At 37.7% G+C, this 23,304-nt stretch overlaps 1 protein-coding gene across 1 annotated transcript in view; it reads left to right on the top strand.

The window, feature by feature from the left end:
* The first annotated feature begins 3,302 nt into the window (after positions 1 to 3,302).
* Positions 3,303 to 23,304, top strand: part of pth2ra (parathyroid hormone 2 receptor a) — an 82,608-nt gene continuing 62,606 nt past the window's right edge. The window contains exons 1-5 of the mRNA XM_017469306.3: positions 3,303 to 3,786; positions 8,325 to 8,424; positions 17,976 to 18,086; positions 19,901 to 20,016; positions 20,119 to 20,216. Of these exons, the coding sequence (XP_017324795.1) occupies positions 3,721 to 3,786; positions 8,325 to 8,424; positions 17,976 to 18,086; positions 19,901 to 20,016; positions 20,119 to 20,216 (491 nt within the window). The 5' untranslated portion in view covers positions 3,303 to 3,720. The remainder of the gene's footprint in view (positions 3,787 to 8,324; positions 8,425 to 17,975; positions 18,087 to 19,900; positions 20,017 to 20,118; positions 20,217 to 23,304) is intronic.

Genomic DNA, 23,304 nt, shown 5'->3' with positions numbered 1-23,304 from the left:
TGTCCATCTTAGATGAAACTGAGCCCAGAGAAATTGGCGGCAGTTCTGGATAGTGTTGATGTATGGCTTCTGCTTGCATAGTAATGCATTCACTTGCAGTGGTGTTGACTGACAAAGGTTTAGCAAAGTATTCCCGAGCCCATGTCAGGATATCCATTACAGAATCATGACAGTTTTTAAGACGGTGATGTCTGAATGATTGGAGATCATGCGAATTTAGAAGTGGTTTTCAGCCTTGCCCATTATGCACCGAGATTTGACCGGATTCCTTGAATCTTTTAATTATATTTTGCACTGTAGAAGGTAAATGCCCAAAATCCTACCAATTTGTCTTTGGGGAATGTTGTTCTCAAAATGTTGGCTTATTCACTGACGCAACTTTTGGCAGATTGGCCCTTTGGCCCATCCTTGCTATTGATGGACTAGGCCTTTTTTGAAGGCTCCTACTCTACTGTGATTAGACTATTGGCTCTGATGTTTCACATCACCTTCTTATCAACTTGTCACATCGCTATTAGTCCTAAAATGCCCCGTCCCAACTTTTTTGGAAAGTTTCAAAATAAACGTTTACTTATTATGCAGTTCATTAGGTAAAAATTAAATACCTTATCTGTTAGGATTTGTGAAATAGAGAATCTCTGGGTTGCAATGTTAGGAAAAGAGAAGAAAGAAGGCACCCTCGCCTTGCTACACACTTCCCACACCAAGGCCTTGGGAGAGTTTTGCCAAATGACACACAAATTCAAATAGCAAGATCTCTCATTCATTCCAAGAAAGAGAGAGTATATATCATGCTTGACACACAACAGAGACAATGGATTAACTATTGATTGGCTAGATGGAACAGCATATTTGCATGAAACAGGAAGGTATGTAAATGCGTGCAAATGGTATTTGGGGAGGCAAAGGAAAGTGGTCAGGGGCTTCATCCATCCACACCTGAGTCAACAAAGAGAAAAGGTGCCAACACAGGAACCAGAAAAGCAAGAGGGAAGGGGGTGTTCATAGAGAGGGGAGAGTGTTCAAAGTAAACTTATCATTGTCTTTATACGTTAAATACAATTTAAAGTACATTTACAAATTACTCCTCTTTGTTTTTATTAGCATTTTCCATACTGTCCCAACTTTTTGGGGAATTAGGGTTGTAGAAATATCCTAAATTTAGAATCATATTTAGACCTCATTTAGGACAAAAGCTATTACAGAACAACATTTCCTAAGTGCATTATCTTATCTTAACCACAGAGAGGAAAAATGTATTACAGAAGCATCCTAACATGACAAAAATTCTAGAAAGTGTCTTAACTTTAGGTCAACAACCCCATGTCCATGAATGGTGTTAAATTTATTAATGATACACGACAAAGAACTGTGATGTTTGATGGTGGAAAGACTTTTGGAGTACCCAGATGATGTTCTGTGCTTTGAGAACAAAACATTGATAATTACAGACTTCCATGAAATATGATAATGCAATTACCATTAGAACTGCAACTAACATTATAATAGCTAATGAACTGTCAAGGAGCATTACCAGTCATAGTGCACGTGATTTAACATTCAACATACTCCATTTTAATTGAAAGTTCACTTCACACTTGTTGGCTGTAGTTAGTTGCTTGGTAACAGACCTGAGAGTTTAATATTTCTTAACTAGAGCTAAGATTTTGTAATATAATATAAGAATACTAAATCAAGTTAAGATTTTCTTCTGGCCATTCTCCATTGACCTCTCTCATCAACAAGGTGCTTTCATCTGCCTCTGGATATTGTTTCTACATTGCACTATTCTGAGTAAACTCTAGAGACTGTTGTGCATGAAAATCCCAGGAGATCAGCTCTTACAGAAATACTTAAACCAGCCTGTCTGACACCAACAATCATGGCACGGTCAAAATCACTGAGTCCCCTTTTTTTTCCATTCTGATGGTTGATGTGAACATTAACCAAAGCTGCTGGCCTGTATCTGCATGATTTTATGCATTGCACTGCTGCCACATTATGGTTGATTAGATAATTGCATGAATAAATACGTGTAAAGGTGTTCCTAATAAAGTGTGTGTAACTAACCAATAACTTATGACACTAAAGAGACCTTTCTACTGACACTGAAAAACACCAGAAGAAAGATGTCTAGGGTTCCTGCTCACCTACATGAACATGCCATAGGCCTGCAGCAGGGAGGCATGAGGACTACAGATATGGCCAGAGCAATTAATTGCAATGTCTGTAATGTAAGACGCATAAGACAGTGCTACAGGGAGACAGGAAGGACAGCTGATCGTCCTTGCAGTGGAAAATTACATGTAACCATCTGTCCACCCAGACGTAATCTAGAAATTGCAAACGTTTTGGTGGAAGAGTGGAGTAACATCTCACAGCAAGAACTGACAAATCTGGTGCAGTCCATGAGGATGAGATGCACTGTTGTACTTAAAGCAGCTGGAGGTCACACCACATACTGACTGTTTTTTTTATATTGACCACCCCTTTGTTCAGGGACTCATTATTCCATTTCTGTTCGTCCAATGTCTGTGAAACTTGTTCAGTTTTTATGTTAATACAAATATTTACACGTTAAGAAATTTGCTGGAAACAAAAGCAGTTGAATGAGAGGACGTTTCTTTTTTACAGTATAGTTTAAAACGTCGTGTATGACATCCACCGTTTAATTTTCTCTTATTGGTCCAAATCATACATCACATTTCAGCTGTGCTATGGTGGTCCATTGGTTCTGTTTACAAAAGAAAAAAAAAGAAAGAAAAACCCCACAAAACAAATTCCACAGCATGTTAGGTTCACTTCCTGCAGTTGGGTCGATTCAGGGTGTAGGGGGAGGCAGCGAACATGAAGTGGGGAAACATACCAGGGTTCGAGTCAAGGGGTCAAAACAGTGCATATGCATAATGTCTGATTACATGCATAATCGCCTGTTTTGAATACCTAATACATCTTCAGTGGGGGTAGAGATATGCATTAAAAACATAATCATTCATCCCTCTTTCATCTTCTTCGTAATATTCCACATCCTGTTCTTAATTATAAGACATATCTATTCATTCTCTCATTCTCTCTCTCTCTCTCTCTCTCTCTCTCTCTCTCTCTCTCTCTTTTCCAATGCCGAGAGGATGTCAGCAGATGCTTCAGCTGAACAAACTCCGCGTAGAGCTCATCAACAAGCACCACTTGAGAAAACACACGTTTCTGATACTCTGTCCACAGCATCTAAATGAGATTGTATGCAAACCCCTCAACCAGTCCGTCACGCGCATGGACACGCCCCCTTACGCTCTGATCACACGCTCTACTACAGCGCCAATTCAGCTCTAAACGACTCACGGACGCGCGCGCGCACACGGACTGGGACTTGGCGCTGGAGGAAGTCGCGTAACGGAGTTCATCTTGACTTCCCGAAGATACCTGTGACTCTACCTTTGGCGGTGACTCACATAAAGCCGACACAATAGTCACTTCACGACAGCTCCTAATTCTCGCGTCTCCACTTTAGTTTACTGGAGGGAAAAAAGTGAACGAGCGCGCGCCACTTCAGTGTTGGTGGAGGAGTGACGGGTGGCGTCACTGGGAATGGATGTGATGTCTGTACCTGCATGTGTTAGGCCTATATGTGTGGGACGTGGGCTTTGGGGAATGGGAATTTACTCCTAACATCACAGAGAGATTGGGGCTCTCGTTTTTCAGCTATTTCTGCCAGCTGGCAACATGAAACACACACTTTGGTGGAACTTGGCCAGATTGATTGTGTTCTGGAGAGTGGTACACGCACAGGTGAGTCAGCTGCTATAAGATCACTTCTAAGCCTTTCTTGACTCCATGTAGTGTGTGTGTGTGTGTGTGTTTGTGCGTGCGCGCGCGCGCGCGCGTGTGTGTGTGTCTCAGATATACAGGAATAAGATCACCACAAGAACTCTAGCCTATATAAACACTATTTAAAATGGTGGTTCTTTTGGGACAAAAGTAATTCCTTATAATAGACGCATAAGGTTTTCAATTTTTAAAAGAAAAATAATTCCTAAATATCAAGCCTTAGAGTTTTAACTAGAGATGCACCGATACTAAATTTCTCAGCCGATACCGATAATCGATTATTCATAGTGATATCGGCCGATACTGATAACCGATACCGATAGTTCTGCCTTTTATGCCTTCTTTTAAATTAATACTAATTAATTCCTCGGTTCTAAAGGAAATGCAAATAAAAACTTTATTCTCTCCATTTTCAACAAGTTATTTCAGAGTAACTGGTCTTATAAACATTATTGAATGTTATTAGTTCATATTAGGGTACACGGTGACTTAGTGGTTAGCATGTTCGCCTCACGCGTCCGGGGTTCGATTCCCACCGGGGCCGTGTGTGTGCGGAGTTTGCATGTTCTCCCTGTGCTGCAGGGGTTTCCTCCGGTTTCTCCGGGTACTTCCCCCAGTCCAAAGACATGCATGGTAGGCTGATTGGCGTGTCTAACGTCTCCGTAGTGTATGAATGGGTGTGTGTATGTGATTTGTGCCCTGCGATGGACTGGCCCCCTGTCCAGGGTGTACCCCGCCTTGTGCCCTATGCTCCCTGGGATAGGCTCCAGGTTCCCCCGCGACCTAAAAAACCTCCTGTTAGTCTCACATTCACTCACCACAAACAAAAGCATTTCTACTTCATCACTGAACATCAAACTGGTAATATATAATATCAACTTTTTTATATATTAACATTAACTTGATATGAAATATACTACTCTACAAATATATTTTTCTGTGCAATATATACTTTTTTGCCAACTCATCTTCATTTAAATCTTTCAATAGTGTACTGGCGCTTTAATTCAGTTTAATTCAGGCAAAAAAAAAAAAGACTCGACGCCGAAACTCCCGCTTCACTGCTGCAGCGTCCGGTGTAATATTTTACCAGTGCAGAGATTACAGAGCTTACAAACTACAGTTTAGTCGTCATTGTCACCCAATTCAAAGTAATTCCATACAAGAAGCATCTTTACACACAGCACGAATTCAATGTGCTTTCCCACCCTTTTTTGATTGACAGGATATAATCAGCCCTGATCATCGGATGTTTTAAAACTATCGGTCGATGGCTGATAGCGTGAAAAATAGCTTTTATTGGCCGATACATCGGTGCATCTCTAGTTTTAACCCTAAATAAGGACAAAACAGATGTAATTTTTAAACTTCTTTTTCATTTTTTACATTCATAAATGTACACTATTTAGAAAAATAGCATTTTATTATTTTACAGGTTTGGACTGTAAACAATTAGTCAATTAGATCATTGGTTTAGAGTAAAATTCCAGAAAATGCAATGCATAATGGGATATTGAATATTTTTGGCAGTGGTGAGAGTGGTAAAAATTCTCCTTGTGTTGACATCTGTAAATTCATGTATAACTTTTGTTCAATTTATTTTAGTGAATATTTTAGGCAAGTACAAATCCTTTTTGAGTTTATATTTTATATGTTACTTTTATATGCTATATGCTAACTTTGGTGTAGTAAACCTCTGCAATTCATCTTTTACTGTGAGGTAATTCAGTGGTTGAGGTGATTGAATCAATGCAGTTTAATCAAGCTAGTTGTGGTGGCTCAGTGGTTAAGGTTTTGAGTCACAGCTCAGAAGAACATGTGTTCAAATCACAACAAATCTCAAAGATGCCATTGTTTACTGTAAACTTAAAGTAATTTACTGGCAGCAGAGTTACTGTAAATTTTACAGAAAATGTTTTACAGTGTACATTTAATTACCATTTTCATTTAAAACCTCATGCATGTTAAATGGCATGTAAATAACATATTTATGACATTAACTTATTTCTGCAAAAAAATAAAAAAAATAAAAATAGGTCAGATAGAACCTTATAATATAACCACCTGCATACCTCTGCCAGAAGAGGTATGTCTTTGTGTGCATTAGAGCCTCGGAAGGTTAGTCAGCAAGAGAATATAAAGAAATATACAGCCAACGAAACACAGGTTGAACAAAATCGGTATCTTACAACAGACATGTCAATCTTTGGATTTAAACCACTTTGAAAAGCTGTTGTCTGAATTGAACTGTATATGTTATTGTAAATAAGTTATAAGTTATTGTATATACAATGAATATTTAAAAATAATAATAATAGTAATAATAATAAAAAATAATATTTGAATGTCCAATATCTTCTACAAGCGTTTCCTGCCTTATTAGACATTACAGGAGGTTTCACCAAACCCATGGTTTGTACGTCCTGGGTGTATTCCTGCCTCATGCCCAGTGTCTGAATCAATGAATGAATTAATTAATACAATTCTCATTATCTGAAGTGCTTTGAAAAATGTGGAACTACTTAACAAAATGTAATGTGTTTTTTTTTTTTTTTTTTAAATCATGTAATCTCAATTATTAAAAAGTGACCTCTTTAACTGCATTTGTACCCATATCCAAGTAAACATCCTACCCTTGGAACACCCTAACTGTTCTATCCAATATGCACATTGCTTTTTTTTCTGCTGTGTATTTAATTGTCAGAGTTTCTTTCTTTATAACCTTTTCCCTTTCACACATGAATTGAAATTAGGATTGCACCTTGCTGTTGTGACTTTGCTTTATGAACATTTTATATGAATTAATTATTTCAGAAACTCCCATTTTCCCAGCTCTACTGCAAAGCGACAGAATGATTGGCACTCACTTTTTTCATTGTTTTCTCTCACTCACTCACTGAGTCTTCTCCTTTACTTTTTGTGAGCTACCATTTCTTGAGCTATCATTCTGCATACGTAGTGTACATACAGTTGCAATAAAATGTATTGAACCCCCACTGCAAATCAGGTTTCAAATTTACAGACTTTCAGCTGTAAAAGCAATTGAAATAGTTACACAACGAATGCTTCAAGTGGTTTCCCCAAATTCAACTGAAAATGCAACTTATAATGACTTCTCCAGTCTCGAAATAATTCAACCCCTTCATGGCAAGCATCTTTAGTACTTAATAGAGCAAACTTTTGCTGTTATGACCTGCTGCAAACGAGATGCATAGCTTCTGGCAGCGTTCCTGAGGAATCTTAGCCCATTCCTCATGAGCAATGGCCTCCAGGTCAGTAATATTCTTGGGTGTGTGTGCTGCAACCACCTTCTTTAAACCCCACCAGAGATTTTCTATGGGGTTCAAGTCAGGTGACTGTGATGGCCCTGTAGAATCTTCTAGGACTTCTTCTGCAACCAAGCCTTGGTGGAATTTGAGGTAAGCTTGGGTCAGTAGTGGTGTATATCTTGGAGTTCTGGCATGGAAACCTTCTGTATTTAGTACGCACCCTACTGTACTCACTGAAATCTCAGTGCCTGTTGCCACCAAGTCTTCCTGCAAGTATTTTGCAGTTACTCAAGGGTTTTTACAACCTGCCTTCTCAGAAATCTTGTAGTTGTTGATAGCTTCCTTTTTTTTTTTCCGTCCAGGTATTTCATATATTTTCTGCCACTAGCCAGTTCAGGTATTTCATATGTTACAGCTCAAGCACACCTGGTGCAACTAATGAAGCCCTTAATAAGTTGTATCAGGTGTGCTTGAGACAACACCGGTTTTGCATATTTGTGCTGTTGTGAGAATTCTATTCAGGGTGTTGAATAATTTTGAAACTGAAGAAATCATTATAAGTTGCATTTTCAGTTGAATTTGGGGAAACCACTTGATGCATTCATTGTATTTAACTATTTCAATTTCACAAGTCTGTAAATTTTGACAATAAACCTGATTTGCAATGTGGGTTCAATAATTTTGATTGCAACTGGAACTGTATGTGGTGATCTTACTGGGGGAACATGCTTGAAATGAAGTGACCATGTGGAGGTAAGTGAGAAATGCACAACAAAATATCAAATGTTGAATTAACACCTATGCTGTTTATTTAAGTGCATCTGTAAAGGTGAAATAAACACTGGGTATACAGTATCTCACAAAAGTGAGTACACCCGCTTGGATTCATATGTGTCGAACATGAGTACAGTTAAAAGGTCTCATTTACCAACAAACATAACTGAGAAAGACCATGCAATATACTTTTGTGCAGTTGCAATTTCGCCAATTCAAGTATTTTTCCGCAAAAAAAAAAAAAAAAACTGCAAGTTGCATCCCAATTTTTAAAAAAACCAACCACAATCAAGCATTTTTGGCCACAAAAATCACAAAAACCTCAGACTCAGGATGTCTCAATGTCCCAGTGTCTCAATTTTTCAATAATGTAACTTGCAATACTAGTAACGCACCATTTACTGTCTATGATTTGAATTGATAGATGACATTGAAGAGCTCTTGTTGTTTACTCAGGCTGGTCCAGATGGGGAGATAACAGCAGAGGAGCAGGTGCAGATGCTCCTGGATGCCAAACTTAAGTGCCTCCATACTGTATCTACACATGACCTGGCAGGTAAGAAAAAATACTAGGACAATTTTCTCAGATACAGTAGCCATCAAAATTATTCAACCCCCATTGCAAATCAGGTTTATTGTCAAAATGTACAGACTTTCAGCTGACTGCAATGAACAAATCAACCAAAAGCAATTGAAATAGTTTAACTATTTCGATTGAAAGAACACTTTAATAGAATGAATGCTTCAAGTGGGTTCTCCAAACTTATAACTTCTCCAGTCTCAAAGTTATTGAATCCCATGAATAGAATCCCTCACGACAGCACAAATATGCAAAACAGGTGTTCTCTCAAGGCTAGGGGCAGTAAATTATTACATACCTGGACAAGGTAACAAGGAGAAACAAGGGGACAGGGTGTAAATCAGCTGGAGAGAGAGAGAGGGAGAGAGAGGGAGAGAGATTGTGTTCCAAGTTGGCTTATTCCACTTGCACAGAAAGGCCGGTCCTCCTTGCTGTTCTCCTGACTGTGGAATGCAATTGTAATTTTCTTCACATAGTCACTTTCTGGAAGGATCCTTTGCTATGAATATGTAAGTTTACATGCTAGATAAAATTCTACCATTTCGAGAAAATTGCTTAACATGATTCTAACCCATAGTCACACTAAGTTTATGTTTGTGTTGCAGCTTATACTGCTTTCAACTAATATAAACTAACATTGGTGAAATCCTTCTCCATACACTTATTTTCATCATGTGTGCCTTTGGAATATTTTGCCTTAATCTGTGATAACATTTCTGTACATTGTTATCATAATCATTTAATTGTAACAATTAAAGTGAATAAATTATCACGTTTTGGGTTTTGCATGGAATATACATAACTTAAAAGGCGCATGCATATTATTGACTTGATCAAGTGCAAATATACTGCAGAAACTGACATCTTACCAAGTGAAAAATATCTAGAATATAGTCCAATTTATCGAGTATTACCTATTATACAATTACAATAAACCAAATATAAGATTATTAAACCCATTTTGAGACTCATTTACTCTTTTTGTGATTTATATTTTCTTATTCTATTGGAGAAAATTTTGCTTCTTTCTAGAAATAAATGCACAAAATTATCTGGCAATAGAACAAGACTATTTCAAACTTGAAATGAGTAAAAAGTTAAAATTCTAGAGATAGATTTCATATCTCGTCATCATACTTTTGGTTTATGGTAATCTTATAATAGGAAATACTAGATAAAATTGACTATATTCACTTTGCTAAGTGAACTTTGTAATAAATGTATTGCACAGTGGATAAATAGCAATAATCAGTCATTGTAGCATGTGGATGTGCATGTATAATGGAGTGAGCATACTAAGAATGCAATGAGCATTAAGAGGTGTTCAGAGTTATCTTACTGAGTGACTAATTACAGTGTGAAGCACCAGTGAGGGGCAAGGATCTTTGATTTGTTTGTGAACATCTGAGCTGCCATGCATGGTCTAGTTCTTAACCATGAGTTGAAAGTGTAGTGGATGAGACCTGAGGCTTGTATCAGTATTTATAAGATACTTTTATCTCAAGTGGACATCCATGCTTATGTGTTAGCCCTCAATAAGAGAATACGTGATTATTTTGAGAAGATTGCTTCACAGTGATCAAGTTGTTTTAAAATAATTTCCTGCAACGATTCTGGAGGTTGCCTATCGAGAACCCATCATGTGCCACTGCACTATAATCCCTTACACTTAACAACAGCCCCATGCATGCAGGTGTTTCCATGCAAAAAAAATAAAAAAAATAATTGCAAACCATATTACTGTTTAGTTTGATAAGCAAAACATGTGTAAAAAGCTTAGTGTGGAAATATCCCAGACAGAAGAATTGTCAGCTTTGGAGGTTTGAGAGGACAGTCACTTTGGTGCTAATAATATGGACTAAAGTAGTGATGGAAGCATCTTAATTAAAATTAATTTACAGTAGTGTTTGAAAGTTTGTGAATTTTCTATATATGTGTATAAATACTGTTTGACCTAAAACATCAGATTTTCACTCAAGTCCTCAAAGTAGATGAAGAGAACCCAATTAAACAAATGAGACTAAAATATTATATTTAGTCATTTATTTATTGAGGAAAATGATCCAATATTACATATCTGTCAGTGGCAAAAGTATGTGAACCTTTGCTTTCTCTATCTGTTATAACCCCGTTGTGCAGCAATAACTGTCACTAAATGTTTCCGGTAACTGTTGATCAGTCCTGCACATTGGCTTGGAGGAATTTTATCCTGTTCCTCAGTACAGAACAGCTTCAACTCTGGGATGTTGGTGGGTTTCCTCATATGATCTGCTTGCTTCAGGTCCTTCCACAACATTGGATTAAGGTCTTTGACTTGGCCATTCCCAAACATTAACCTTATTCTTCTTTAACCTTTCTTTGGCAGAACCACTTGTATGCTTAAGGCCATTGTCTTGCTGCATGACCCACTTTCTCTTTAAATTCAATTCATCAACAGATGTCCTGACATTTTCCTTTAAAATTCTGTTATAATTCAGAATTCATTCTTCCATCAATGATGGCAAGCCGTCCAGGCACAGATGCAGCAAAACAAACCCAATCCATGATATTACCACCACTATGCTTCACAGATGGGATAAGAATCATATGCTGGAATGTGGTGTTTTCCTTTCACCAAACATAATGCTCCTCATTAAAACCAAAAAGTTCTATTATGGTCTCATCCATCCACAAAACATTTTTCCAGTAGCCTTCTGGTTTGTCCACATTATCTTTAGCAAACTGCACTGTTTTTGGAGAACAGTGGCTTTCTCCTTGCAACCCTTTTCTCTAAATAAACCAGGGTGCTCACTCACTCCTGATTATCATCCCATTGATTGAAAACACTTGTCTCTAATTTCACCTTCAAATTAACTGCTAATCTTAGAGGTTCACATACTTTTGCCACTCACACATATGTAATACTGGATCATTTTCCTCAATAAATGGCTGACCAAGTATTATAATTTTGTCTCATTTGCCTAATTGTGTTCTCTTGATTTTCAAAATTTGAAAATTCTAAAGGGTTCACAAACATTCAAGCCCCACTGTAAGTGAGATACTATCTCTTATATAAAAAGCTTCAGACTTTTTACAAATTTGATGCTGCGGACAATAAACAAATTAAAATCCGAGCCCCACATTATATAACCTGCCTGATTTAAAGATTCCCCTTCAGTCAAACACTCAAAAGATTATTACATTACAGCCCTTCATGGGCTGTTCGTAGCCTCTTCAACAGCTATTCATATTAACACTTGTAGCTATGTGAGGGCGAAGCAAGTTGCTTGAGAAGGACGTCATGCTTGGAATGATCAGTGACAAAAGAGGAAAAGGCCACCCAAGAACTCGCTGGCTAGATACCAGCGAGTATCAAGAACTGAACATAGCAGGATTGAAAGAAGCCGTGAGAGATCAGAAGACATGGAGAACATTGAGCTATAGAGTGGCCGAGAGTCGTACTCGACTGAACGGATTCCAAGTCCAAGCTATGTGGGGTGTAAACTTCTTATTTTCAGATTGTTTAAATTGCCTCTATGCACTTCACACCAGTGTGTTTGCCAGGTTTTTGTAAGTAGTGCTCTCAGAGCAAATTTTTTTTCCAATTACATCTACACCCTAAGTACTTGCAAGCACCCATTTCACAGCTCCTCGTTTGATCATTTATTTTCTTATAATGCCGCATCATTCTGCATTTTTTTGCATTCAGCTGAAACATAAATAGCAGATATCTGAGGCACAGCTCTGTTGTTAACAAACTCTGCAACATGCACAACTGTGGAATGAGTACTGAAGTGTGCAACAATTTACTTTATAATTTAGCTTGAGATGTATATTTAATTGATATTTAGTGAAGTTACTTAATAATGAATGTGTATGACTTTCTTTCACTCACTCATCATTTTCAGTAACCACTGTATCCTGGTCTGGATTGCAGTGGATCCAGAGCATATTCTAATAACACTGAGCACAAAGTGGGTGTAATGAACAGGACTCAGAAAGATGATTAGGATTGATGTTCATGAGGTTGATTGCAAACTACATCCACGATCCAAAACTCATAAACATTTATAACACGTGAAACTATCACAAAACATAAAAACTGTCATTGATCATCCAGGTAACAACACTGTATTAAGAATCAAGCGTATGTAAACTTTTTCATTTGTTTGATGGTGTAAATTTAGTTGTTATTGTCTTGTGGACTACAGTCAGGTCCATACGTATTTGGACAGTGACACTATTTTTTACATTTGTCTCTACACCACCACAATGGATATGTAATGATACAATCAATATGTGATTGAAGTGTAGACTTTCAACTTTAATTCAAGGGATTTAACAAAAATACTTCATTAACTGTTTAGGAATTGCAGCCATTTTTCACAGTCCCTCCATTTAAGCAGGCTCAAAAGTAATCGGACAATTGACTGATAAGCAGTTTCATGGCCAGGTGTGGCTTGTTTCCTCATTATTTCATGACAGATTAAGGAGAAAAAAGGTCTGGAGTTGATTCCAATGGTCTCCAAGAGAATTTGCATTTGGTAGCTGTTCCAGGGAACTCTGGGAATATGCGGTCCAAAGAGGTGTCGATGCAATTGAAGGAGGCCATTGTTAGGCTGAAAAAACAAAACATACTTTAAGAAACTTTAAGAGTGGCCAAATCAACAATTTGGTACATTCGTAAAGAGAAAGGATGCACTGGTGAGCTCAGTACTTCCAAAAGATCTTGAAGGCCATGGAAGATAACTAAATTGGATGATTGCAGAATTCTTTCCTTGTTGAAGAAAAACTCCTTCACAACATCTAGCCAAGTCAAGAACATTCTGGAGGAGGTATGTATGTCATTCTCAACGTCTAAAATCAAGAGACACCTTCATGAATGTAAATACATATAACCCTAACCCTGGTAACACTCAAGTACAGAAAAGCCAGATTAGACTTTTTTTTTTATAAACAAAGATTATCTTGTACCAGAATGATGGGAAGAGAAGAGTATGGACAAGGAAAGGAAGGTCTCACGACTCACATCATCTGTTAAACATGTAGAGGCAGTGTTGTGGCATGGACATATATGGCTGTCAGTGGAACTGGGTCACTGGTGTGTATTGATGATGTAACTGTAGAAAGACTCACAAACAAGCAGCAACTGAAGACAGCTGCAGTAAATGCCTGGGTAAGCATCTCAAGGGATGAAACTCAGCATTTGATCATGTCCATGGGTTCCAGACTTCAGGCAGTCTTTGACTACAAAGGATTTGCATCTAAGTATTAAAAATAATCGTAATATTTAATATTGTTTGGTTTGTCCAATTACTTTTGAGCCTATGAAAATGGAGGGACTCTGTAAAAATGGCTATAATTCCTAAATGGTTAATGCAATATTTTTGTTAATCCCCTTGAATTAAAGCCCGAAAGTCTATACTTCAGTCACATCACTGCTTCATTTTAAATCTATTGCGGTGGTGTACAGAGGCAAACCCATCTCAGGGAATAATTGCACACACTCCAGGCAATTTAAAGATTTCAATCAGCCTATAACACATGTCCTGGGGCTGGGGGAAGAGGCTGGTGCACACAGGGCAGAATCCCCAACCCTGGCAGTGAAAGGCAAACATGCTAACCACTAAACCACCATGCCCCCATACACACAGACAGACACACAGACTGACAGATCAGATTCTAATATTGTATAGCAGCATAATACAGGATTTTTTCTAAACAAAATCCTCCAAATAGTCTGAACACCGTACACTAAATAAAAAATCTTGCATTTATTTAGTCCAATTTTAAAAAATCATCAGTTATGTATGTATCACGGTTATGTGTCACTTTCTCATAGTCTACCATTTGTACTTTTTACTAATTCTCTGATTTATTAAAGGTGGCTGTTCAGCTGGCATGAGAAAAGCAGTTCTCTCATTCCCTGTCATATTGATGTATCTTCACTAGACTGCTAGGGCTGCATTCATATCGTGTGTCTGAGCCTCAATTAGCCAATTCCAGTTTGAATGACCAGAAATAAGTTGCATCTGAAGAGATGATGGAATTCACATTTCTCCAGTTTTACAGAGGGGTAGTTTTAGATTCGTTTGTTGAGCACAATACACACATGGCAGATCTGTTCCTTTTCTGAGGGCAAGAAAATCAAGATGTTTATCTTGGAACCTCAAGTGTACCTTGGTTTATCACACTGAAGGGAACCCTTAACATTTAATCAGATGACCTACAGATAGGATACAGATACAGATTTAGAAATGCCCTAAATATTATTCTTTTTGGAATTATGCATTCACATCTTACATTTATCAATGGACTTAAGCACCAAACAGATCGTTGGGTGTATGAGTCAGAGCTTTGCAAAAACAGAGGTATTTGTCAGTTATCTGATATTCCAACCTCAGAATGAAGGTTTTTCTTGTTGTTGTTATTGTGTTTTTATTTATTTATTTATTTATTTATTTTTTAAATTTTAGCTGATTCAGATTATTTGTTGAACATGAACAACAAGAAACAGAACAAGAACAAAATGAACAACAAAGCAGTGCTGAATTACATTACCCATCAGCCCCTGCACATCACATGAGATCATGCATACCTGAGAATCATACACATTTGTAACACTCCTTGTCTAGTGTTTGTTGTTAACTTCATGTTCTTTTGTGTTTCCATGCTTGCTTCATTCTTGTTCATGGTCTTAGTGTTGGTTTTTGTATTGTACTTAGTAAAAAGTCATCTGCACTTGCATTGGCCTCTGATTCTAATGCCTGACATAACATCGATGACAATCATGACAACGATGATGATGGCAATATTAAATAAAGAAATATTGCATTATGAATTAAATCATTTTATGAGTTGTCTACACTTTTGAATTGTTTTACACCATTTTCTGAAGTGTCACTCTGTTATACCTCACTAAAATTGTAGAATATATTATGATGTAACTAAATTAATGATAATTGCAGCTCCTATTTTAATATCATGGCAATGGATTAATTTATCACTTATACTTTTATTGTTATTTCATGTTGGTGTTAATCTGGCAGAAGCAAAGTTGAACTCAATCCTTGTTTTAACTTTCAAATTATTTACCAACAATTAGATTATAGTGTATGGAACTGTTAATATTGCTTATACAGCATATAGTATAGGTTTAATAGGCCTAATCCTTTGGCTAGGTTGCATGACTGTATGTGTATATATAACACAAACATACAGTATACATATATTTAAATCAATGCAAAATATGCAAGACCATTAGTGTGAAGGTACTTATGTAGTGTTTCTGTAGTGCATTAACAATCTTTAAAAACTCCACTCATGTGGTGTTTTTTTTGTTTGTTTGTTTGTTTGTTTGTTTGTTTTTACGGCGGAAAATACATTGTGTGACATGGTCTGATTTTATGGTGGCATATTGAAAGCAACATAATGTAACAATTCTCGTCCTCCACTCATTCTGTGTGACATCCCATAAATGTATTTAGCAATACAAGAACGCTGAAATGAAACTAACATGACTGATTTCCTCGATTTCAGTTCAAGAATCTGTAAAAACAGCAGAACTATCATTATACGGCCAGCATCAGGCAAAGGAAGGTAGTACAGTTCTAAATGCATGGTTGCCAATAATTAAGACATGTGGTTTTGTTTAATATTTCTCTCATATTTTTAATGTTATACAATAATAAATAATCACAGATAATTTTTAATAACATTGTTTACCCATGATTACCAAGGGTGCCAATAATGGAGCAATAATGGAACCATTATTGTGTTCATGTCATATATTGTTTTTTTTATTCATTATTTTAGTCATCTGTCTTTGTTTTAAAATTTTCTATGCATGGCCTAAGACAACCAATTATTATATTCTTAAGAAGCCATAAAAAGTAAAAGTAATGCAAGCAAGCAATTTAGATGCCTGAAATGCAAATCAGGACTATATCAATTTAGAACATGTTGACAAAAGAAACATTATCCCCAGAAGCATCCTGATTATAGCAATGATAGTCAACAATAGAACTATAAATGCTGCACTGCAAGATGTAAACATCTAATCATTAGTCCAAAGCAACTACAGAGATGAGCCAGGAGACTTTTGAAATGACTTTTTCTGGTCAAACGAGATGATAAACATGCACCAGTGGGACATGAAGATAAAGTATAAAGATAAAAGGAAATAAGTGTACATTTTTTAAAAAAAATTCAGCAATGCAACAGCACAGTGAGGTTCAGAGCTTGTTGGAGTATAGTACAGCTTCTTCATGTGTAGAGACAGAATATGGTGTCCTTTTAGTGGCTGCATCTCATTCCATAACCTTGTGGCCTGCTCAGTATGAGAGTGCTGATTTCCTTGGTGGGCTGTTCCATCAGCACAGTCAGAGTGTAATCCCAGAAGTCAGCACAGCAGAGGTTAATGGGCTGCAAGCCAGCATTAACGACATCTTGGCAAAACTAGAGCTTGATCCTAGTGCAATGACCTAAGTACTGGGCTGTTACACAGTGTAACATTTTCGTAAAGGAGCTTGTACATTCATTGGGAGTGCAGGAAATCTGTGAACTGCTGTAAGAGAACACATAATGATTGCAATGGCAGATGCAGAAACCACAGGCTGCAAATGTTGTAAATAGAGAGACCAGTGGCCTCAATTCTCGTACAAGTTGATGAAGCATTGTAGGCATATAAAAAAATCTGACACACATGTTTGCAATGGACATTACAGTGTAAGTCATGTCACTAACACCTTTGCTCTTGCCTCTCAAAGAGATAATTCCCACAACATTTACAGGCAGTGTTCCAAGTTATAGGAGCTATAGCAGCAGGACATGGGAAATCGTTGAGTCTGTTGATACAAATGAGAAGGCAAGTTTGACTTGCTCAATTACCATTGCAAGAGGCTAGTAAAAGCACTTTGTGCCACTGGTCACTAGTGCCTGTGCCAGGTCGTTGGTGCATAGGTTCTGGGGACATTGGCTGATCACCTGTCTTTGGTGGAAACATGAACTGAGCATATTTGACTAAGCAAAGCTGGGGGTCATATGGAAAGGTTTATTAGGAAAAAGGAAGATGGAATGAGGCTCAATATCAACATACTCAAGTGGTGCAACCTTTCCATGTCACAGGTACTAGTGTGGATAGACACTGCTATGGTGGTGCTGTATGGTCCTAGACTTTCCCATCAGAAAGGTGACATGCACTGCATTCCTCTCATTTACGAGTTTCAGATAGCTCACAGAGCCATAACATTGCTCGCTTGCATCAGCAAAGTGATGAAGGTGTGCCTGTGCATATTTGTTAAAGTGCTTGGGTTTTACACATTGGCTGACTTTTATGCAAATCAGTTGTACAAGACTGATTAATACAAAAATTAATTATTAAGTCATTATTAAATGCAACACTCATCTTGGGAACTTTAAAATAATTAATTAATATATTTGAACCCTGGATGTGGCCCTCTTAATCTGAACATATGCTTGATGAGAAAACAACATGATTCAGCAATAATTTACATTAATAAACTTTTTTATTTTTCTTGGGGAAAAAGTGGATGTGTGCCCTCCAGAATGGGATGGTTTGATCTGTTGGCCACAAGGTTCCCCTGGATTTCTGAGCAAAGTGCCCTGTCCCAGATACATCTATGATTTCAACCATGCAGGTATGATATTTAAATTTACAGCATTTCAGCAGGGACAATTATCCAGAGTGACTTACTGAAGTTCTTTGTAGTAAAAACAATCCTCATGCTGATACAAATAGGTTAGGGTGTAAGAATCAGGCTAAAATTCAGTTAAAAAGGAGTTACTGTGCATGTTAGAGGTGTGAAAAGGTGTTATAGGGGCTTGGCCAATACAGTAGCAAAAATTATCCGCATCCAACCTCAAGCACAGGTGCAAATGGCCCATAACCCTAGGACCACACAAACCCAAAGTGTGGAGGCTATTTCAGTGAACTACCCAAAAGACATTTCAAGTGAAACTGCATGGAATGTTTACAAATACAAGAGACTGACAGAAAATCCAGAGACTCTATTTGCAGACCTCCATAAGGATGGTGGCACCAGCAACCTGATTTTTTTTTACACATACAAACCCCATGCATGGCACAGGGCCATAATTTCAAACTTTTCCTCTACTGAAAGAAAAGACATCTGTTAGTGTTTCCAGCTAAAAAGAAAAAAAAATGAGAGACAACAACTATCAGCATTGACATATTCTAAACAACAGGGGTAGTTGTAGTAAAAAGCATCCATGGGCTCTATGAAAAAAAAACTTCCTCAAGATCAAGGAAAGAGCACAGCAGGAGCCCATTACCAATGACCAACTCCTCACCCCAAAGGAGTCAGACAGACTACTTGCTTCCACCTCCCCCTCAGATGAGCATAAAGATCCCCCCAGCATTGAACAATCCAGATACCCCATCCATACTGTTACTGCACTGACATTATAGAAAGCTTCACAGTGCTGGAAGGGGAACTGGTACAGCTGTAGAGATGACCATCTCTCTACATACAGCCCAATGCACAGGCCATCCCACAAATATTTGGTTTAATTTTTATCGATTCACACAGTACAGGTACTGTAATTATAGTATTCAAATTAACATAGGTAAAGTGTGTGTCGTTGAATAATGCAGTGGTAATGTGCTGTTGCAGAACACCAGCAAATGGGGTTCAATACTCAGCTCAGGTGAAGTTTTTTTATTCTATTTTATTCAGGGCATTGAAAATATATTATCATATCATGTTTGATGTACGAAAACATAGGTTAATTAAATTCAATCAAGTGGGACTGATGTACGAATTTGAATTAAGTAAATTCACTGGGCTTTTTTTTTTTCCAGTGTGTGGACTTCTGTGTTCACTTTAAACCAGTTTTTTTTTTAAATAATAAAACTTTTAATCTAAGAAAAGAACAAAAGTTTCCATTGGCAAGAAAGGAGAAGATGGAATTCATTCAGCATTACCTTGAGGAACTTTCTACAGTGAAAAAATTCCAGTCATTTAAAGAACACTCAACTGAGGTCAGGCTCAACCTCCAGTTGCTGGCATGCCAAACCCTGCATATTACCACTGCATTAGTCTAGTACACATGCTGTAGCAACGTTAATTTAAATACAACCCCAATTCCAAAAAAGTAGGGACTGGGCAACAAAAGACTGGAAAAGTAAGTGTTACTAAAAAGAAACAGCTGGGGTTTAATTGGCAACATTCCCAACTTTTTTGAGACATGTTGTGGCCATCAAATTGAAAATTACCTTATTTTTTCCTTAAAATAGTACATTTCCTCAGTTTAAACATTTGATATGTTTCTATGTTCTATTGTGAATAACATATGGTTTTGTGAGATTTGCAGTTCATTGTATTCTGTTTTTATTTACATTTTACACAGCTTCCCAACTTATTTGTAAATGGGGTTGTGATTATACGATATAGTACATATAGTAACATCTAATGTATTTTCACTTTTACAGGCTATGCCTACAGGAGGTGTGAATCCAATAGTTCCTGGGTGCTTGGAGAGGGCTTGAATAAGACGTGGGCCAATTACTCAGAGTGTATAAAATCCCCTAGGCCCAACAGAGAACGAGTAAGCTACAGCTCAGTAATGTTCTGATTTTATTGTCCTGCAATTGAGATATTCCCACTGTATATACACCACTAATTTGTACCTTTTACATTTAACCTACAGCAGGTATTTTTTGAGAGGCTTCACATCATGTACACTGTGGGGTATGCAGTGTCCTTTGGGTCTCTTCTAGTGGCTATCCTCATCATTGGATATTTTAGGTAAATTTGTGCCTGTATATTTATATTGCAGAAATTGTATAATTAATACATATTGAAGACACAACAACACTGCAAAACACGATATTAGTTTAACTAAATTCAACTAATATTTCTCCTTATTAGACTAGTTGTCTCAATGACCAGAGGTGAGATTCAAATTCAGCAGAGTGAAATTTAGTTAATAGCTGAAACAGGCAGGCAGACAAATCCAATACAAAATCAAGGTCAATAAACAGGAGAGGGTCAGGCAAGGCACAGTCAGCACAAACAGGGCAAAGACAAAGTCGAAAACCCAAGAAACTAGCAAAAGTCAAAACCAGAATAACAAACACAGGACAATAAGGCTTGGTATACAGTATCTCACAAAAGTGAGTACACCCCTCACATTTTTGTAAATATTTGATTAAATCTTTTAATGTGACAACACTGAAGAAATGACACTTTGCTCCAATGTAAAGTAGTGGGTGTACAGCTTGTATAACAGTGTACATTTGCTTTCCCCTCAAAATAACTCAACACACATCCATTAATGTCTAAACCGCTGGCAACAAAAGTGAGTACACCCCTAAGTGAAAATTTCCAAATTGGGCCCAAAGTGTCAATATTGTGCGTGGCCACCATTATTTTCCAGCACTGCCTTAACCCTCTTGGGCATGGAGTTCACCAGAGCTTCACAGATTGCCGCTGGAGTCCTATTCCACTCCTCCATGACGACATCACCGAGCTGGTGTATGTTAGAAACCTTGTGCTCCTCCACCTTCCGTTTGAGGATGCCCCACAGATGCTCGATAGGGCTTAGGTCTGGAGACATGCTTGGCCAGTCCATCACCTTCACCCTCAGCTTCTTTAGCAAGGCAGTGGTCATCTTGGCGGTGTGTTTGGGGTCGTTATCATGCTGGAATACATGCTGGGATTATGCTTTGCTTCAGTATGTCACAGTACATGTTGGCATTCCTGGTTCCCTCAATGAACTGTAGCTCCCCAGTGCCGGCAGCACTCATGCAGCCCCAGATCATGACACCCCCACCACCATGCTTGACTGTAGGCAAGACACACTTGTCTTTGTACTCCTCACCTGGTTGCCACCACAAACGCTTGACACCATCTGAACCAGATAGGTTTATCTTGGTCTCATCAGACCACAGGACAAGGTTCCAGTAATCCATGTCCTCAGTCTGCTTGTCTTTTGTGGCTTTTTTGTGCATCATCTTTAGAAGAGGCTTCCTTCTGGGATGACAGCCATGCAGACCAATTTGATGCAGTGTGCGGCGTATGGTCTGAGCACTGACAGGCTGACCCCCCACCCCTTCAACCTCTGCAGCAATGCTGGCAGCACTCATATGTCTATTTCCCAAACACAACCTCTGGATATGACGCTGAGCACATGCACTCAACTTCTTTGGTCGACCATGGCGAGGCCTGTTCTGAGTGGAACCTGTCCTGTTAAACCGCTGTATGGTCTTGGCCACCGTGCTGCAGCTCAGTGTCAGGGTCTTGGTAATCTTCTTATAGCCTAGGCCATCTTTATGTAGAGCAACAATTCTTTTGCTCAGATCCTCAGAGAGTTCTTTTCCATGAGTGCCATGTTGAACTTCCAGTGACCAGTATGAGGGAGTGTGAGAGCGATGACACCAAATTTAACACACCTGCTCCCCTTTCACACCTGAGACCTTGTAACACTAACAAGTCAGATGACACCGGGGAGGGAAAATGGCTACTTGGGCCCTATTTGGACATTTTCACTTAGGGGTGTACTCACTTTTGTTGCCAGTGGTTTAGACATTAATGTCTGTGTGTTGAGTTATTTTGAGGGTACAGCAAATTTACACTGTTACACAAGCTGTACACTCACTACTTTACATTGTAGCAAAGTGTCATTTCTTCAGTGTTGTCACATGAAAAGATATAATCAAATATTTACAAAAATGTGAGGGGTGTACTCACTTTTTTGAGATACTGTATGTCAGGGGTGGCTGCACAAACTGAGCATTTACTTAGCAAATGTAAGTGAATGAAAGTCTCTCTTATAAAGTGTGTGTGACATGGAACAAGTGCATGAGATCAATAGTCTGGAGATTGTGAACGTGTCAAAAGAGGTGGCTTCTGGAAAAGTAATGGTAAATGTTCTACACTTATATATATAATGTGTATATATATATATATATATATGTATGTATGTATGTATGTATGTATATATATATATATATATATATATATATATATATATATATATATATATATATATATATATGTGTATATATATGTATGTATGTATGTATATGTATGTATATGTATATATATGTATATGTATATGTGTGTGTATATGTATGTATATTTTAACCTTAGCAGTTCTATAAAGCACTTTACACTGGTTCTGATTCACCCATTCACACACATACTCACACATCAGTGGTAGGAGAGCTGCCATGCAAGGCGCTAGCTTGCCATCGGGAGCATCTTGGGGTTCAGTGTCTTGCCCAAGGACACTTTAGCATGTGGTCTGGGACGGCCATGTCTGTAGGCCGTGGTGTATTCTGGGGAACTGAGTTCACAGACAAAGTTGACCTGACACTAATTTTAAACAAATATATTTAAGCCTATTTCAAAAACGTTTTAATTATTTGAAGAATTTATTTTTAGAAAAAAGCTAAATTATATGCCAATACATTCAGACAGTTTCAATACAGCTTGAAATGAGTAACGGTACCTAGAAAAAGGCTTAATTGTCTTATTTTTGTTATATAATAATTTTTTAATGAGAAATGTTAGATAATCTTTCCTTTATTCAAGATATCTTAATATTAAATTCCGAAAAAGTTGGGACATTATGGAAAATGCTAATGAAAACAAAGAGGAGTGATTTGTAAATGTACTTTGACTTGTATTTAAACAAAACATGCATAAAGACAAGGCATTTGATGTTTTACATAATCAACTGCATAGTTTTTTGAAGATAAACTTTTATTTTGAAATTGATGCATGCAACACGTTCCAAAAAAGTTGGGACAGGGGCGATTTAGGACTAATAGCGATGTGACGAGTTGAAATAAGAAGGTGATGTGAAACAGTTGAGGCAATCGTCTAATCA

This window comes from Ictalurus punctatus, chromosome 6 (assembly GCF_001660625.3).
Source record: "Ictalurus punctatus breed USDA103 chromosome 6, Coco_2.0, whole genome shotgun sequence".
NCBI lineage: Eukaryota > Metazoa > Chordata > Actinopteri > Siluriformes > Ictaluridae > Ictalurus > Ictalurus punctatus.
Note: the sequence above shows the minus strand (reverse complement) of the source record. Positions and strands in the feature narration are given on the sequence as shown.